General features: G+C 48.6%; 1 protein-coding gene across 24 annotated transcripts in view; it reads right to left on the bottom strand.

Moving 5' to 3' along the window:
• CSMD2 (CUB and Sushi multiple domains 2) overlaps positions 1–18,758 on the bottom strand; it is a 337,680-nt gene that overhangs the window by 8,877 nt on the left and 310,045 nt on the right. For 23 of the 24 annotated variants that reach the window (XM_080566779.1, XM_080566782.1, XM_080566790.1 and 20 more), the window contains 13 exons: positions 15,672–15,848; positions 14,699–14,878; positions 13,305–13,478; positions 12,196–12,369; positions 8,969–9,042; positions 7,507–7,618; positions 5,213–5,392; positions 4,502–4,567; positions 3,749–3,910; positions 3,063–3,175; positions 2,237–2,324; positions 893–1,031; positions 160–335 (listed from right to left, as the gene is read on the bottom strand). In XM_080566779.1, the coding sequence (XP_080422905.1) occupies positions 176–335; positions 893–1,031; positions 2,237–2,324; positions 3,063–3,175; positions 3,749–3,910; positions 4,502–4,567; positions 5,213–5,392; positions 7,507–7,618; positions 8,969–9,042; positions 12,196–12,369; positions 13,305–13,478; positions 14,699–14,878; positions 15,672–15,848 (1,799 nt within the window). In that variant the 3' untranslated portion in view covers positions 160–175. Of the gene's footprint in view, positions 1–159; positions 336–892; positions 1,032–2,236; positions 2,325–3,062; positions 3,176–3,748; positions 3,911–4,501; positions 4,568–5,212; positions 5,393–7,506; positions 7,619–8,968; positions 9,043–12,195; positions 12,370–13,304; positions 13,479–14,698; positions 14,879–15,671; positions 15,849–18,758 lie in introns of those variants that run through there. The other variant, XR_013941772.1, reaches the window with a different exon arrangement.

Consider the following 18,758-nt stretch of genomic DNA (forward strand, 5'->3'; position numbering starts at 1 on the left):
TTGTACCACTGTACAAAATGCCCTGTCGGGAACCACACAGGGAACCACTCAGCAGCACACCAGTATTCTATTCATGACCAGTTCGGCCTAGCTGGGTTGAGGTGGGACAGAAAAGTGCTGGCACTGTCCCCCTCTCGTGCTCCCTTTCTGCCCACTCACCGCATGGGGACGAGTGCTATACAGCTGTGCACACAGTGCTGACTGTGAACTCCGTCTCGTTGGCCATGATGTCTGTGGGCTGCAGGTTTCGGTCATACATAGGGTTTTCAAATGTTGCTCGGACGTTGGTGTTTTCATGGCCTGCATAGCCATTGAATGGGACTTTTGGTCTTCTCCTACAGAAAGCCAGAGAGAAAATCCAGAGAGGTCACGGGTACTCCTGCTGCAGGCAGAACAACAGCACTGGCAAAGTCAGTGGAAAGGAAAGAGCTGGTTTTGAACAGGGTAAACACCTGGGGGAAAGGCAGCAGGGATCTATAACAAATCTTATTATAGACCTGTGGTAAAGGAAGCTCTCTGGGCTTTGCTATAGTCCTAAGCATGCTCTGTCTGCAGAGCAGCCACATGCTTTGAAGTGCAACAGCATTTCTACAGCAATGCACTGATCAGGAGAAATACGTGATTTACAACATATGCAAAGCCGAAGTATGAAATTTACTTTGCCTTATCCTACTTAATGTTGCCACAAATCTTATTGATGGTCATAATAGCGCTCAGCGCTCTCCTCTCCTAACACCCTTGTCCTTCCATGCATGCTTGCTCCATTACTTTTTTACTTTCTACATTAAATGAGAAACCAGGTCTAGGGGGAGTGCTTTTAAGTCAAGCTCACAAATATTTCTGTCAGCCCCCTTATTTTGTTTCACTTACTGGCATCTTTCCTGAAACCTACCTGTGTTTGTACAGATAAAGCACGAACCCTGCAATAATCAGGGCTATGAAAGGCACAAGAATGGCAGCTGCCACAGAACTGCTGTTTGATGCAAAATGGTGTCCTATTGATTCTGGATCATTTTCCATCATGCTGATGTCTGAAACACAGCAAAAGTAACCAAATTTCAAAACACTGCTGCAGGAAATGGGGTTTGCTTGACTTACAGGCTATGTCTTCAAGGACAGAACAAGAGTTACAAGTGTTGCTGTAAAAGGTAATCAAAAGCTTCTGACCTTCATGAAGAAAGGTTTGGAGAGCTAGCCTAGTTCAGGCATTATCATTTATTGAGGAGTGCAATTAAAGATAGATGTAAACAGATTAACCTTACTGAAACGCTCTTGCTTGGATATGTAAAGCCAGGCTTTAAGAGAGACTTCCAAAGGCCACAATAATGAGCATCTAATTCTCCATAAAGGTGATAAGACTCCAGGGTTAGATTCCAAAAATGCTAAGAGGCCTAAGAGCTTAAGCCACATTTTAAGAGAGATTTAGAGGCTTAGACCTTGGGTGGTCTAAGCTCTCAAGTGCCTCTGTGACTTCTGAAAGTGCGATGGAGATGCTTTTTGTGGCAGCAATGGGACCTGGGCTCTTAGGTCAGACATCTGGCAAGATGGGGAAAAAATGTGCTCAGGTGCTCTTTTGTGCCTCCAAACTCTTTCTGTCTTTGAACAGAAACATGTTTGTTTAAATGCCTCATTTTAGTTCACACATTAAAAATGTTCTTGTTGTGTTGTCTCCCCCAGATCTTGCATTATCCAAGTTGAGGAAGGGGGTTTAGTCCCCCTTGCCAGAATATCCAACATTTAAGGTATTCAGTGTTTGAACACCAGTTAGGGCAGAGTTGCTGCATCCACTGTGCAGGGAGGAACCAGAGGTGAGAACGGAGCAACTTGCAGGGTGGAAATGCTTTCAGGGAACTGCGATCCCCTCCTTCCTGTGCAGCGTGGATGGCTCTGCCTCAAAAACGAAAAAACAGCTGCTGCTTCAGATGTAACTACCTCCAGCCCCCTTGGCTACAGAGACCTGAGGGCACCTGACTTCTCTACCCCAGTGGCTGGTTTGGGTTTTGTCAGCTCTCTTGTAAACGATATATGGTGGGGAGAAGTACAGGGGAGACAGGCTGGGCCTTCACTAGAAAGGGCTACGTGAAACCTGACAGGTCAAAAACAACCGGGGGATCTGGCCCAGCAGGGTTGAAAGCCACTACCAGGGGCAGTAGGATTGTTTCCTGCTTGAAAATCTCTACTACCGCCAATATCTAGCCTTTGACAATTAAAGGAAGAAGTGTTAGAGGAAAGTTACCCAGTCTCTGAAGACCAAACTGCCCAAACCCTTTGCCACGCACAAAGCCCTGGTACACAAACGTGCCACTTGACGACTCTGATGAGACCTGCAATGACATGAGACCAGAGATTAACAGATTTCTTCAACACTTCCCTGGGTTTTTAGCACCTGTCTTGTCAGTCTTTTTCAACTTCACGCACAGCATTAATTTAATTCAATTCCCCAGAAAAAAAGTGGCATTTTAAAAGAAGTTTAACTGCCCAACAACTTGTTAAGACTCTCACATCTCAAGGGGAGGGTGGTGGTGGAAATCTTGTTTGCAATAAACTTCAGACCATGCTGCTGATTCAACAGGGACAGCAATGGCCCTGAGCTACGACTGGCCATGGGTCAATCAGATGCACATTTCTTCTAAGCTCCAGTGGATCTCTTATGGGCATGGGAAGCTACCTGACACAGAAATTGGGTTGAGAAGTTGACTCCATAAGGGAAGATTAGCTCTTCTAACTTGATGTTATAGAGATATAAAACGTTAACATGGAATTAATCATGTTGGTTTCTCCTCTAGTGTTATCTGGAAGACTTACAGATAACCAGAGGGCAGTAAGAAAACATACAGCTGCAAGGGAGTGTGGAAGAGCTGACTGCTCATGTAACATTATCTCATGTGCTGGAAGAATGCCCTATGTGCCCTTCAAGCAAGCAGGGCACTGGAGGATAACAGCCTCATATTGCTACCAGCTAAGAGAGTTATTTCACCAGCTGCAGTGAGAGGAAAGCTGGGGTTATGATAGCAGTGGGATGAATCGTGTGGACTTTGTATACGATGTGTCCGTGCACTTACATGTCCATCTAGAGCCCATTTATCATTTTTGAACTTGTTTAAAAAGATCTCCACTGGCCCCATTATCTGATAAACCTGGAGAAGCAGGTGCACATCTTCTTTCTTGTAAATGCCTGGAACACAAGTGACTTTGAATCATGAGATCGTAACAACAATTCAAATTTGAAGTAATTCACTTTCTACCTGTCAGAGTAGAGAAATCATCTCAGAGCGGGCAACAACTCCTCCTATAAATCTATCAGTGGGATACACCAGGAAACACACCACAAAACCACAATCCCACATCTGCCCCCCATGATATTAAAGACATTCTGCACATAGGAAGAGACTCAGCTGTTAATGTTTAGCTTATATTACCAGGTCAGTAAAAGTGCTCCTTCGAGGGCAGGTACAAGGGGCACTTGTGCCATTTAATTGTTTGTATTACACTACAAGTCCACCACTCCAGCCCTGTGGGAATGCAAAATGGACTGGGTCGTGCTGCCTTTTAGTTCGAGTCACAGCAAACCCAGGTACAGGACTTGTTCATCTTGGTCCAGGCAAAGAGTGGAGACTTCAAACCTGGGTGGTTCTGTCCAGCTCTATCACAAAATCCACACTGTTCAGGTAACAGAGCACACTGCCCCTTTCCCTGAGACAACACCATGAGTACAAGTCCCTACAAAAGGCCACGTCGGCTCCCTTACCAGACACCTGGAGCTCCACGCCGCTGTGGTCTATTAAAGTGGCATTGACTTTACTGGTGACAGGGTCGAAGCTGGTGACAGACAGCATCGCAGGCTGCTTCTTCCCCATGTATTCATAGGAGCCTTTCCAAAGGGAATTTCTTGCAAACACATCAGCAGGCACTAGAAACCACAGCAAACAGGGACACAAACACAGGAGCATTGCATTGCTGCTTATTTTCATTTTTCAGAAATCAAAATAGAGTGAATTTCTTTCTTTTCTCAAATTCAAAAATATGTATTCAAATATCTCAAATCCCACCCACTCTCTGTATTATCATCACTGAGTACAAAGCCAAAGAGAGGAGAACAAACAAGCTGATGACTTTAATTTTGTTGTTTTGACAAAAAAAGCCATGGAAATTTTAAAAACAAACAAAACCCAAAAATGGATTCTTAGGAAAAGCTAACACACACACAAAAAAAATCCCAACATCCACCAAAATTTTAAAAAAAGCTCTGATGTAAAACATCCTAGAGGGCTTGAATCTCCAGGGAGCGCAGTGGATGTTGGTGCTCGACTCCCTCAGGGCTCCTGTCCGTTCTCCAGCCAAGCATGAAGGAACAGGATGGGGCGTGTGGGCTGCTTTCACCAGCCCGGCTGTTTTAGATGTTTTATTGGCTGTTCTGGGGACAGGGCAGGAAGGGATGGACCTCGCCGTTTGCCATAGGGCAGTGCTTTGCTTCCCACAGAGAGCCAGCCCCATCACGTACCTGACACCTTGGCAAGTGGCGGGTCCCGCGCGGTGCCAACCGGCCTTCCGCTGGGGCGGATGTCAGCTGGAAGAGAGGGACAAACCCCAAACCAATGAATAATGGTGCATCCGACACTGTTGAGACACTGTTTTTTTCTGTCGTGGCAGTACTCGTAAAGGACAGCCCTCACCTGATGTTGCTTGCACACGTAATGGGGCTAACCATCCTACAGGGGCTTTGCATGGGTTCCTGCCCACCTGCTGCATCATGCACCTACCCATCAGCACAAGGCTTTCATTTACTGTCCTTGCCATCATTTATTGTTTTGCTTTCTGCTCCAAACCAGTGTCCTGAGACAGCAACCATGCTCCCCAAGAGCCACACAGCTGTATTTCAAGACTACATGTTCCTGACCTAAGACTTTAGCTTTGGGGCAAATAAAAGGTTGGTAAGGTACAGACCAAGGTTCATCTTGTGCAGATGTTTCTAGGTCCAAACCACCTGGCAGAAAATCCCTCCCGTCTTTTCCCTGCCTCTCTCCCGGGAGCTGGGCAAGACCCTGTGACAGCTGTGGTATCTGCAACCAGCTCAGCCACGCAAACCCACGACTCTCTCTAAAAAGCCAATGTAGCTCCAAGAGCAAAGCTGGTTTCTGTTGGGCTGCAGCGCTCCCCTCTGCAGAGATGGAAGGAGAAGCCAAGCTGGCATCATGCTGCTCAGAGCTTTTACCGAGGCAAATGGGTGGTTTTCCCGTCCAGCTGCCATCTGCTTTGCAGGTTCGATGCTCAGATCCTCCAGTGAGATAGTACCCGTTCTGACAGGAATAGATCAAGGTGTAGCCCAGGGATGGCAAATCCAAAGCCCCGACGTTGGCGTGGGAGGGGGTTTCTGGCTGCTTACAGTGGTGAGCTGAAAAGCACAAAACCAGAGGTGAGATTCCCCACCCAGAAAGGCAGAAGAGTGTCACCAGTGAGGTCAGCAGGGACACAACTCTCTTTGAAGAGCATTTTTCAGCAAAAGCTTTCTCTGATCACTGAGGGAGACAATGCCATGCCTGGATTTTTCCCAGCCAGATGAATTAATGAGACCATTTCCTGTGCTTCGCTGGCCAGATTGCTCTTCCTGGCTGAAGCTCTCAGGGGATCCTTCACTCAGTTCCAGCTTCCATGAACTAAAAAAAAAATCAGGCACCATTATCCCTCATCTTTTAAGGAAAAAAAAAAGTCAAAACCAAATGATGCTAAAGACCTTGTGCCTGACACATAGAAGAGAAGAAAGCTCAATTCACCCTCCTAGAGGTGAGCAGGAGTTTGAGCTTCTTGGGGTTAGACGGGCACTGCTGCCTCCGAGCAGGGATGCAAGCATTTTTAATGCCTTCCCTTATAGCTGCACTCAGAAAGGTTGGGAATCAAAACTGAGCAGCCTCCTTCCTTCTTTCTTTTAACTTACACCCGAGCAACGTGTCCCAGGAACATCTGCAGGCCAATACGTGCCTTCACAGGACATCAGGGCCCAGTAAGTCAAGCCAATGACTCCAGTGGGTGCATTCCAGATCTGTTTTTACATAACCTTTCTTCACAGGACCAGTGTCCTACTAATAATTTGCATCTACCTGTTCATAGGATCACACAGCAAGTCCTCAGAAGCGTGCAATAGCCATAAATTCCTGTAATTGCTCAATAACTTCCAGGAGATGGCCTACAGAAACCTAAGCTGAGCTTGTCCAACTGCCTGCCACCAGAGAGAGCATGTGCGTGTGCCGCTCTATCAGGCCTTGTAGTAAACGTGTCACCACTTTCCTTGAGAAGTTACGGCACAAAGCTAATCCATCACAGCGCCAGGAAGCTCGCTCTCTGCCACGCTGTAAATTTCCCCGTTCTGTCGTTCTCGAACTGCTCATGAATGAAAACAAATCCTCAGCAGCCTTCATGAGGTATTATCTTCATCCTCGTTTTAAAGAAGATGGAAAATAAAATTTGGAAAGGCTGAGAGACCAACCTGAACTTGCACAGCCATAAAGCCGCATCCGAGACCCCGGCTCCGAGCCCGCAGCCCTGCTCAGAGCCAGCAGCTCAGCACCACATGAGCAGTGACTGCATCAACTCCATGCTCCCGTGCTGAGGATGGAGAATGTTGTTCACAGAACCTAACAGCAACAACTCAGCAGCCCTTGCTGACACAAGTCGAAAATAACTTCTATTTCAACACATGTAGCACCAGGAGCAAAATCCCACTTACAGTCACAGCTGCTGCCATCTTCCTGCCATCTTCCAATTCAGCAGAGGGAAGCCTGCGAATCTGGGGTCACGTTCCCCTCACCAAGGCGAGTAGTGGGGAAAGGCAGCTTCCAACAAAACTGCCCCCTCTCCCCTGATGCTACTTGTAGGAGTTTTTAAAAGGCAAGCACCCAGCTGGGTTACCTGCCTGGGCTGCTCGCAGTATGCGTCCCTGCAGGGTTTGTTAACTGAAAAATATCTCGCCAATAAACCATCTCACAAGAGAGAGGGAGAAGATTTGTAGTACTTATGATACAGAGGCCATGATGGATATTACAGCTTAAATACATTAACTCAAATTCCTTCTGGTGTAGCAGGGAAAAGATGATGGACAGCTTAAAACAAAGAGCAACACATTATTAAAGACGAAGAGAAACACTGCTTTGCTGGAGAACCCTTCTGGCTAAATGTTAACCATGTCCCTGGAGTGCGAGCTCACATCTCGGCCCTCAAATGTGGTTTCAGAAGCACAACACAAAGCCTCACCTCAAACTACATCTCTGAGGAAGGAACAAGTTAAAAAAAATCTTATCTAAAACCAGAAGTGGCTGCTGGTATAAGCGTGTCAGCAGAGAAGTGATCATGCGAGCTCCCCTTTTCTTCAAGGACGTGTTTTTTCAGAGCCTTCCCCAAAAGGTACCAGCTCTTCAGCGCCAGCCATTTGCATGGTGAAACACACCACCAACAGAAGATAACAGCACGGCCAAAGGCACCGGATTCCCTTTGGCAAAACATCCCAACACTTACGGACGCAGTCCGGCTGCACGCCGCTCCACGTCAGGTTGGGGAGGCAGGTGCGGGTGGTTGAGCCCTGCAGCAGGTACCCCTTCTGGCACTTGAAGAAAATTACACTTCCCACCTGTTTCAATAGGAGACAAAACACTGAACTTGCCACTGCTATGTACTTATAATACAAAAGCACTAATGTAATTTTTCATCTTCTGTACGCTGAAAAGGTGATTTGCCTACTTTCTGCACTCACCCCCCTGCCGGAGTCTAGTGCCAAGACGTCCCTCAGAGCCCCTGGAAACCTGCAGCCTTTAGCTGTGCTGAGAGTTACTTCGTTCAGTGATAAGGAAAGCTGCTACATCTTTTAAAAACACCCAGAGCTAGCACTGTATTTAGAAATGGCTAAAACTTCTGCCAAAAAGGACATTCAAAATAACTAGTATCGACAAACATCCCACAGCTACAGTGTAAGTGCCAAATTGGACCGTGAACAGCAAAAAGGATCACAAAAACTGAAAACTGACTCCTCAACATGCCTGAGGTATGCCTACATTTTGCAGATTATTGACTTTCTGTATTTGGTTTCAAGGTGGCTAAGATCACCCCCTGCTTCAGACAGGTGGCAGTGTGACGCAGTTTGGCTGTGAGCCCCAATACTTCAACCGGATTTGCTTTCAGACCAGGATACGCTGGCATACGATCGCCACAAAGGGCTTTGAACATCTCCCCTGTCCCCCCCAGGAAGGCCGTACCATGCCGGCCGCTTTCTTGCTGCCTGTGGTTGTGCTTTATCACACACTTGCTCCTGGATTCTCGGTGGGCTGCTGAGGTCCCCAGGGCACCGCATCTGAAGGTGCAATTTCCCCAAATTTCCCTTCTCCATCACCACCTCACCCCCAACGAGGCAGCTCTGCTACGGCGTGCAGCTCGCAGACCAGCAACCCTCACAAAAATCAGACTTAGGGTGTCTCAGGATTAATTAAATACTAGAATTAATTCATTAAAACCCAGGATTAAGATAACTAATTAGCAGCAGAACTGGCAGATCCATTCTGGCAGGGGTGGCTGCATGGAATTAAACATCCCGGCCCCGGCCCTGGCTCTGTTGCAGCCGGCAACGGGCGCCCACGGAGCCGGCAGCGGAGGCCGGAGGTGGAACGCCCCAGGGAATTGCTCTGCTGTTTTTTCTCCTTTCCGCTGATTTCACAGTGCACGGATTACGAAAACCACCTACAGGATTTAGTCTGAAAACGAATGGAAATTTCGCCTCCGATGTGAATACTAATTATGCTAATAACTATTAATTAGCGCTGTAATTAATATTATAAATAATGCATTGCTAGTTAATCCCCTACAAATGCACCGAGGTGTAACGGAGCACGCCGTGACGTCCTGCCCACAGACGACTCATGAATCCACGTGAGGACTCGGACTGACCGCAGCCAGTACCACCGAGGGGACCCCGCTGCTGTGACTGTACCTGGTAGCCCTGGGAGTTGTTCTGCATCCCAAAGAGAGGCACGCCGGGGTCCGCGCATGTTGTGAGGCTCGGGTCTTAAAAGAAAAGAACAGAGACTGTTTTAAAGGAGCTCTTGTGAAAGCCACGCCAGAGCTCTGCCTTCCCCTGCTCTCCACATAGCACAACCATCCCGTGCCTTTGCAACGCGAGCAAAATATTTTGCTACAGAAGGAATACACGGCAACAGGGAAAAATACATGGATATTTTTGTTCCTTAAATCCCTGACGGTTGCAACGCAACCTAACCAGAGGCGCACTATCACCCAGGAGAAAATGTAAGAACATAAATCTTGTCTCAGAGACATTTCCCTTCCCTTCCCCTGTTCTATACTCCACGAGCAAAGCAGCTGGCTCCCAGCGCCGTGCCCGCCTTTCCCGCTGGCCATTCCCTGCTCCGAGGGAGTGATGTCCCTGTCCTCCCCTGTGCCCGGGGTCAGTGCGTTCGTCCCTCTGGGCAGGGCTCAGCCGGCCCTCGCACGCTCACCTCAGCACCTTGCTAATTTGTGGTGATAGATGGGGGCTGGAAATTTTAATGCATCTCAGATACGTAATCTCTCTTTATGCCTCGTTTGGTCTCGATCTATCAGAAGATGAATACACACAATTCAGTAGGAATACTTGCTCCTACTCTTTTAGCACTTATCTCTCTTTTTTTTTCCAGTGTGTCGACAGTAGCAGGACATCAATGGAATCGAGGCAGAGATGTATTACGTTATTATCAGCATCCCAAACGGAGCAAAGGAAACTAGAGTTTTGGGGTAAAAGGCAGCTGGGCAGCCTCAGGTTCCCTGCTCCTTGGGATCACAAGACTGAGCTACGCTGCAGTGCCCACCTGCAGGGATGCTCCAGTACCCCGGCGAGGGGATAACTCTGTTAGCAGAGACCTGGAACATTGTGGAATCTCATTCAGATGAGATTCTGGTCTGGATTCCCAGCCTTTTTTCTTCGACGCACTTGATATTGCTATGAGAAGGACCTTAATTCTTCCCCCACTTCCCTGCCCTGCCCAACCCCTCTCTATACTTAGTCAAAAACCTCCAATTAACAGGATTGGGCAAGGCAAGAAATAAACTCTCTAAGAAAAGTCTCCACAACCCAACACAGTGGGGGCAGAAGTGGCCTGTCGCTTCTTGCTGCAACTGTAGGGAAATGGAGCACAACTTCGGTACCTAACAGCCTGGTTATTTATTTTTATGCCTTTATTCCTTATGATCTAACTAATCAGCCTCTTCACACCGAAGCATTATGCACACCTGGTGTTCTCCCTGGGTCCTTAGAGCTGTGGCAAGTCACAAAACAAGGGGTACAAAATGTGGCTGATCTGGGGCTGCAGCACACAAGCTAATCCATTTTCCATCATCCAAATTTGCTGAGATTTTGCCATTCATCACTGACACACTTTTCATAGAAGCCCCCAGATAAGTCACATTAAAATAAATAAAGAGCTCCATCGGCTGGATGAGGTGGAAGGTGATGGATGGCACAGGGTGATGGAGGGCAGAGCCGCGGTCTCCTGGCTGCATCTGGGGGTCTGGCAGCGCTGACCATCTAACGTGTCTCAAAACTGGATGAGATCTGGCTAAACAGAGCATTTTGGGTTTGGCTGCCCGTGTTGGAAGCTGACATTTCAGGTCAGGGATTTGTAGACACGTCTTTCCCTTCCCATGGTTCGTTTTACAGAGACAAATTCAAGGTACATTTCACCAGCAGCACGGAGAGCTGTTTGCTGTGCTCGAACGCTGCAGTTTCACACAAGGCTCGGGAGGGCTGGGTGCCACACATGTACAGCAGGATCCCTGATAAGGGATTGCAAGGAAGTGATGAAGCATTAGAGAGAAACCTGACACTATCCTCTAAAGCCAAAATTTACAACAGTAGGCATGTGCTCCCAAGTGCCTGTATGCGAGAGGCTCCTGGTGACATCAGCAGGAAACCAGAAGACTCTGACATTCAGGTCACAAATATTTTTACATAAATGTAACTTGCGATACATTTAACATGTAGTTAACAAGCCAGGGTGATTGAGAACAGTGGAGAACAGGCTGAGCTCTGTTTCTGCCCCAGCTGGGGGCAGACAACGTGGTGATGATGCTGTTCTGGCAGGCAGCTAAGGCACACAGCACAGAGCCTGTGCAGCTCAGCACCACGGGAGCCCCCGGAACTCAAGACTGGAGCCAGAGTTTTAAACTGGTGGAGAATGCTGTGACTAATTATGATTATACACATCCCTTAGGTCTCCAAGGGTTCTGGAAGCCCCAGAAAATAGTCACATGAAGACTGTGTGGGGATTTCAACCTGAATCCCAGCATTACAGCTAGGCAAAGCAATCTGTAGGACTTTGTTCTCTGTATACATCACCTTCACATTACAGGAGTTGCTATTCTGCCATTCTGGATATAATTTAGACGCAGCAGAGAACATAAGAGCTCTCACGTTCGCAGTTTGGGCAGAACTGGGTTTTCCTGCAGTTTCTGTGAACAGGACAGCCACGCTCAACGGCAACCCATGGCTGATCTTTGCGGCTGCGTTGCATTTCAGCCACATTACCAATAATGATACGGTGCGTTTCCACAGAGAGATGTGTTGGGCTGGAGGCCCCTAAGGAAGCCTGGAAGCAGCACGGAGACCACAGAGTGCAGGACTGCAAAGCCAACAGCCTGGATGTTGGCAGGGGGATGGCAGCATTAGCACAGTGCAGGGGACGAGTGCAGACGCAGCGCTGCGCTGATGCGCCGCCACCATCCCCAGCTCCACGGGTACCTTGGGCAGCACCAGATTTTGGGGTCTTTGTGTGCTGCTTCCCTCCGCAGGCTCTCCCACAGCCCTCACACCCCACGGTCCAAGTCACCAACATTAATCTGGAAGCTGTGCAGAGGAGCTCCCTCCTTCCTCCCTCCTGCCCGCCACCACCACCAGCAGGGGCAGGAAGGATGGGGACAGGCACTGAGTCTAAGCCGCAGACTTCAAGACAAGGAGGTGGGTTGTTGATCACCACCTAGTACGGTCAGAACAAAACAAAAGCATCATCTCTATACAACAGGAAAATGCTCTCATTTTCAGGGAAACAAAACGCTAATTTCTGCAAACCCAGAAAGGGAAAGAAAAGTAAAACCCCACACTTTTCTACAAAGAAAACTGCAAAACGACAACTCTGCTTGTAGCTGCAAGACAGAGGAGCCTCCCCTTACCTATGCAGCTGGGCTGGGTCCCGCTCCACGTCCCGTCAGACTGGCAGAACCTCCGGGCTGATCCCACCAGCACCAGGGGGGCCAAGCAGGAGAAGGAGACGAATGAGCGGTACGTGAAGCCTCTGTCCTCCCGCCTGCCTTGAGCGGGTATCCCAGGATCACCGCAGAACACAGCTGCAGCAGGCAGAGACCAGAAGATTGCAGTGAGCCTCCTCAGGAGCAGGCAATGCTAATAAGCTAAAGATGGGTCTATTGATGGCCCGGACCTTACTACTCACTGCCATCAAACTCAGTGATTGACTAGGGAATTACTAGTGGCAGGAGGCGTTGCTGGCTACTTCCCTTGTAATTTTCTTTTTTTTGCCAACTGCTGTTAATTAACTTCCACCTTCTCCCCATCTTTTTTTTTTTTTTTTTCCCTAGCAGCATGCTTAGCTTTAAAATGCATCTCTAATTGCACGATGTCAAATTGCTGTACGGTTCCATGTCACACAGAAAGCCCACTAATTATACAAGATCCAGGGAAAGGTGCAAGGAACACAGTGAGGGCTTTGTATGATTTAATATGAAAATGGCTATTGTGCAGCTGCCAGCCATTCAGCCAAGAAAAGAAACTCAAATCTGCCTTTATCATTATGAGACACTTAACTAATTTTTTGCATTAGCTATTTTATCAAGCACAGAGGTTTCCAACCAGCCAAAGCTCTGCCTTCACAAAACATTGCTAACTTCTGCTACAACACCACAGTGCCCTTTGTGAAGGGTTGGTAACATTTCAGGAGCCCTGGCTTCAGAAGACTCAGTCTCTAAGGAGACACGCAGACAAGCAACTGGAGTTTTAAAGATGCCTCATAGACAGGAACATGTGAGGGGTTCAAACCCATTGCAGACCTGACCTCACACCTACATTAAAAGGGGGAAAGTGTCCAGATATTTAACTTCACGCATGCTGAAAATGGCCCCTCTGTGACATTGCCAGGCTGGACAAAGTTGACACTAAAATCAGTTGCATGGAGACCAGAGATGTTGGAGAAAGGGCATCAAACGCCTGGGTTTTAAGCCCAGCCCGCCTCCCAGCTCACACACAAAGACGCAAATGCTGTACTCACGGAAGCACTGCGGAATTTCCCCGCTCCACGTCCCGTTCCCCTCGCAGGTGAGCACAGCGGGCAGGGAGAGCTGGTACCCTTCCAGGCAGGCGTAGCTCACGCTGGAGCCCCAGCTGAAATCCGAGCCCACGACTTTGCCATTAGGGATGTCTTGCGGGGATTTACAGATGATAGCTGAATGAAAAACAAAGGCATAATCGGTTCTCTCGACTTCTCGGTGTAGTTATTCTCATTAACAAGCAAATTCATGTAGGATCAAAGTTATATGCTGCTCTCAAAGAGCATCTCCTGGGACTGGCCTAGTAGGGGCGGTGTACAAACTTTTCCAGCTGTGTATGCAGTTGTAAACCCTAGGATTTTACTTTGAAGTTTGGAGTTAGCCAAATCCCAAATCTTGAAGTCAGATTTCTGAGTCCGTGTTCACTTCCAAGCGAAGGTAAGAATCCAGCCTGACTTAGTGTGAAAACTCATCTAAGACTCCCTGAAAGATTCATGGATTTTGGAAAACCTGGCTGAATCTCAGATTAGCAGCTGAATCAATAACCAGCCTGTATTTCATTCACTCTAGGGTGTTTTAATATGACATTTTTGCAGTGCTTTGCTTTTCAGCTCAGGGGAGCACTGGGAAAGATGCTAAGCTCATGCAAATCAACCTGGCCTCCAAATGAGACTCTGGCCACATTCTATATTATTCCTGCAACATTAGCTCAGTGGTGAGAATGAAAGAGGAGTGTAAGAATTGCTCTTTACAGCCTCTGAAGGAACTAGAGTATATTTGGAAGTTTCTACGTGGTCTGCATTTCTATCAGAATCATGACAGGTAAATTTTCCAGATTGCAAAAGAAGTATACAGCTGCCGCTACAAGCCTTATCTACACTTGGTGGGGGAGTAAAACACTGGCAGAAGAGATCCAGCCTGTCCTGCAACTGTTCTATTATTTCCCTTTCCTATCTCTGAACTAGAGAGGCAATCTCAGAATGGAGAAATAATGAAAGGAGTTGGAAGAAACATTTTTCAGACTTCAAGATGATGGGAAGAGTGTGTGCCCGCAAAACAGAATGCTTCATTCAAGTTTTATCTGAGTTTTTGTGACGAGTAAGTCACTTAGCTCTCCGTGCTTCACTTTTCTTCTTCTACCCTAGGGATAATAGCAATTCCCTCCCCTCCAAGCATGATGTGATGACTGATAGACCTAAAGACAGCAAGGTGTTCATGCTATGTTGAGTAATTTGGGTAAGTGCTATAAACACAGTGGACAGACTGAATGATAGGACCAAGAAACCCCTAGGTGGGTTCTGGGCACTATGCAGTAGTTAGTGCCTAATACCTTGTGTCCCAGGTTACACCAACTTTGTGGCCCATAAAACTTATATCCTCCTACATTTACTCTTACCCTTGCAGGCAGGCTTGGTGCCATTCCAGGTTCGGTCTTTTGTGCACGTTAGAGAGGATGCCCTGTCTGACTCCATCATGTAGCCAGGCATGCACTGGAACGCCACCGTTTTATTGTAGGTAAAATCACCGCCCAGCCTAATGCCGTTGGCTGGGACACCGGGGTCACCACAATTGATCACTGCCAAAGGAAAAGAAAGAAGCACTTGTGGCTCACCGTCCCTCGTCTCACACTTCTGGAGCTGCGATCACTAGAAACCTGGCGGTCCTGAACACTCTTCAGAGCAGGATGTAGCCCACTAGTCACAGAGAAGGGAGCTTTTGTAGCACAGAGGAGTCGGAGAGCTCTGCTAGCTAGCTGGAGCAGGCTGGGCTGTAACATGTGGGGGAAACTTTGCTTCTACTCGGTGGAGCGAGCAGTGATGTTAATGGCACATTAAGGCCGTGCAAGAATAAATATTAACACACATTAAACATCAAATAAAACCTGGGTCAGATCTGGGCTAGCTCCTCAGCCTAGTTACAGTCTCTTACGCAAAACCACATCTGCCAACATCTGTGCTTCTGCTGGAGGCAGGAGAGAGGCACACAGAGACCCAGCGCCTTCACCAAGGGTCTCTGGGCGCAGGCTCTGCCCACGCACATGGTGGCTCCCGGAGGCAGGACCGCTCACGTTCCGGAAAGCCCCCGAGAGCCCCTCCAGAACACTTGACATCTACTCATGGAAGTTATTACAGAGCTCCCTTCACCCAGCTGGAAAAAGACAAACCCAGAGCAAGAGTTTTCCATTAGGCAGTCACAGAGCTTGCAGCCGGAGTGACTGGTGCTGGCAGCAGGCAGTTTAGCCGAATTTCTCAGCACAGAGCACTCGTGTGCGCATCCACAGCGAGCCTTCAACACGCTAACAATCTGCCCGCAGAGCCTGGCCAGCATAATTCAGAGCTCATCGTGCAGGAACCCGTCCCAGCACCCACCTGTACACTCTGGAGTGGTCCCGGTCCATGTCCCGTTCACAGTGCAGTGCCTGCTCAGCACCCCTGTGGAGTAGTAGCCTTCCCGGCACTGGTAGATAATGGAGCTGGAGAAGATCAAGCCGTCGTTAAATATAACCTTCGCGTTGCTGGGGGTCCCTGGGTTTCCACAGGATATAACTAGAAAGCAAAACGGCCAGGTGAAAAAAGCAATCCCTGCAAATAAAAAACAAGGCTTTTATCCTGCAGTTGACTGTTTGACATAAAAGGAAGATTAGCTGCAAAGCCACCGGATCAAATCGGACGGCGCAGGCTATTCCGTGGGCAGCCAGCCACGTCAGTCTGACAGCATCACCACCACCGGGTACCCCCCGAGCAATGGGTCCTGCAGCATCCCTGCCTGGGGAGTGGGAAAACGGCGTCCCTGCAGGCAGTCGGTCCCAAAGCACCAGCACCTCTCTCCTGCCAGGTGGATCCCGCAGTTCAGAACCACAGCCAGGCCTCTTGGCCGCTCTGCCAGGCTGAAAGAAGAAATTTTTTTGGTGTCTGCTTGTTGCGGAGGCCTTCTTCTAGCTCTCAGTCCACACCTGGTCCTCCAGCTTTGCCAAGCAGTGGTGCCCTGCCTGGGGTGCCTCCGTCCCCCAGCGGTCCGGGAGCCTGGATCTGAGCGTGCCACTTTGCTTCCTGCCCCCTTGGGAAGCCGACAGCTTTGCAGACTTCAAAGGAATGAAAGCAGCGAGGGACCCTGCTGCCCTCCCCCTGCAGCACCGCCACTGCCTGGTTATCTCCAGGTAGGCCTTCAGAGGAGGGAGAACGTTGTGGGAAGGCAATTACAGGTTTGTCAGCGCCCCAATTTTTTGTCTAATGCACCACAGCAGTAAAAGGGCGTTGGAGTGAGTGGTGATGCATGAAGCCCTGTCAGGACAAAATAAGCACCTGCAATAATTGCACCCAGCCCTCATTTACTCTGAAATTACAAGACATAAAAGAAAATCACAGGAATCAAGGAAAGGCTTAAGCTGCCTGGATCTTTGTCAAGGAAATCCCTTGCTCTTTCCCCTCCCCAGCAATGTGCCATGGTCTCTGCAAGAGCACCAGCCTGGGCACACACGAGGTGAGCCCCCCCCCAGCACGTGCACCCACCACGCCACTGCCAGCCCTTCTCCACTGGGAAACGCAACTTTGGGCCACAGCAGGAAAGCAGCGAGCACAAGCCACCAAGGCAAGGAGAGAAGTCTCCCTCTTCCTTGTCGCTAAGTTTGCTGACAGCCTGTTAACATACGAGCTTGTTGGAGGCATATCTGTTTGACAGGAGGAAACTAATAACCATTCTGGACCGTGCACACAGGAACTCTGCATGGCACTAACGCCATCCGAGGTGCTCTCTCGTTACGGATTTCTCATGCAGCCAGTGTCTCCGCGTCTCATTTCCAAGAGATGCTGGGATAAAAGTCAGATTCTATCACCCCAGAAAAAAAGCTTGAAATTACTATTTCACTGCTGGTCCATACATCAGCTGTTCTCTCCTGTCCAGCCTCCTCCACATATGCCTGCGGCCAAACATGCACGGATGACCCCAAAATATTACTTTTGTGACTAAAAGGAGACTTATGGAAATTGGTTAATCTCAGTGTACATCAGCTACAGCCTCTGTGGTGCAGATATAAAAGAAGCCATAAATGTAAGGATGAAAAGCCTTAAACTTAAAATCATAAATTATATATATGTAGGATCCAATCACTCAAGTGAGCAGTAAGTGGGTAAATAATTCCCTGTGGCTTCAGTGGGAGGTGAAAAATGAATGAGACCCCAAAAGAAAACTGTTTTTGCACTGTTTTTAACGGAGTATAAATCGTAAATACCCTGGAAGTCCCATAGTCATATCCACTCACGTCTCCTGAAGAATCTCAAACCCAATTATCTTTAAGTCAAAATTCAAGACAATAAGCTGAAAATCAGCTGCAATGGGGATTTCTTGCAGTCGCTGCTTCTTTACCAGGGAAATATTCCAGGAAACGACACTAACTTGGAAATGACTGATATGACAAGGAAGGTTTGACTTTCAGCTGCTGCGAGGAGCGCAGGAGGTACCGGCAGCCACTCATCTCACCCGAGTCTCAGTTTCTGCCACGCTCCAGAAGATACGCCAGATGAGCCCAGGAGCCCTGACCCTCCGTGCCAAGACCCGAGCAGCACACATCTCCCTGCAGAAGCCCCGTGAGCCCTGGTTCCCAGTCGGCTCCCACCCCACAGAGCATCCGTACCGAGAAAAACCTCTGCTGGGCTGCGGAGCACCATGGGGTGCACGCACAACACCAACCACGTGCACTGCTGAAAGGTCCCCGTGCTGCTATGGAAACATTTCAGACATCTCTGGGACTTGTGGATTATTACAGAACTCCCCACCTCGGGGTTTCTGGGTTTGTTTCTTTATCAAAAGTAAATTTTGTTCCTGTAGTTATTTCTGTGAAGTTCTTTTTAGCAAACACCACTGAAAGGCTTGCTAAAAGCCATCAGTATCTCTGCCAAAGACAAGGAGAGTGCCCTGCGCCACAAGGAAGATGAGAACAGAGCATCACAATCAGCAAAAGCTGTCTGGTGAGTGCTCTAAAAACAAATGCTTGGAGCTGGTGGTGAGACTTGTCTGTGAAGTCAGCCGGGAGCCAGAAGGCAGCCAGAGAAACAACCCCCAGAGAGCCACCAGCCATGGAACGGAGTCAGTCCCAGCATGCTGGCAGAGGGATGAGCCTGGCTGGGCACCCTGGCAAAGCGGGTGGCACAGAGGTCCCAACTTCTGCCACTGCCAGGGATCAGAAACTCTTCCCTGTGGCAGGAAAAAGAATGGGGATCAGTTCCAGGATAACTCCATCCCCACCAAGTACATGCACACCTCTAACGCCTGCCTGCAGACACGACTTTCCAAATAGCTTCAGGCCAAGCAGCATGGCAGGCTCCAAGCTCCTCCGAAAGTGGGACAGAAGATGGCACAGCAGGAACCAAACACCTGAAAATGTGTTCCCCAACCCTCCTGAAAACTCAGCTACTTGCCCTAGTCTAGGAGCTGTACACTATTTTCAACATTTCATCGCT

This window comes from Anser brachyrhynchus (assembly GCF_964034855.1).
Source record: "Anser brachyrhynchus genome assembly, chromosome: 24".
Classification (NCBI taxonomy): domain Eukaryota; kingdom Metazoa; phylum Chordata; class Aves; order Anseriformes; family Anatidae; genus Anser; species Anser brachyrhynchus.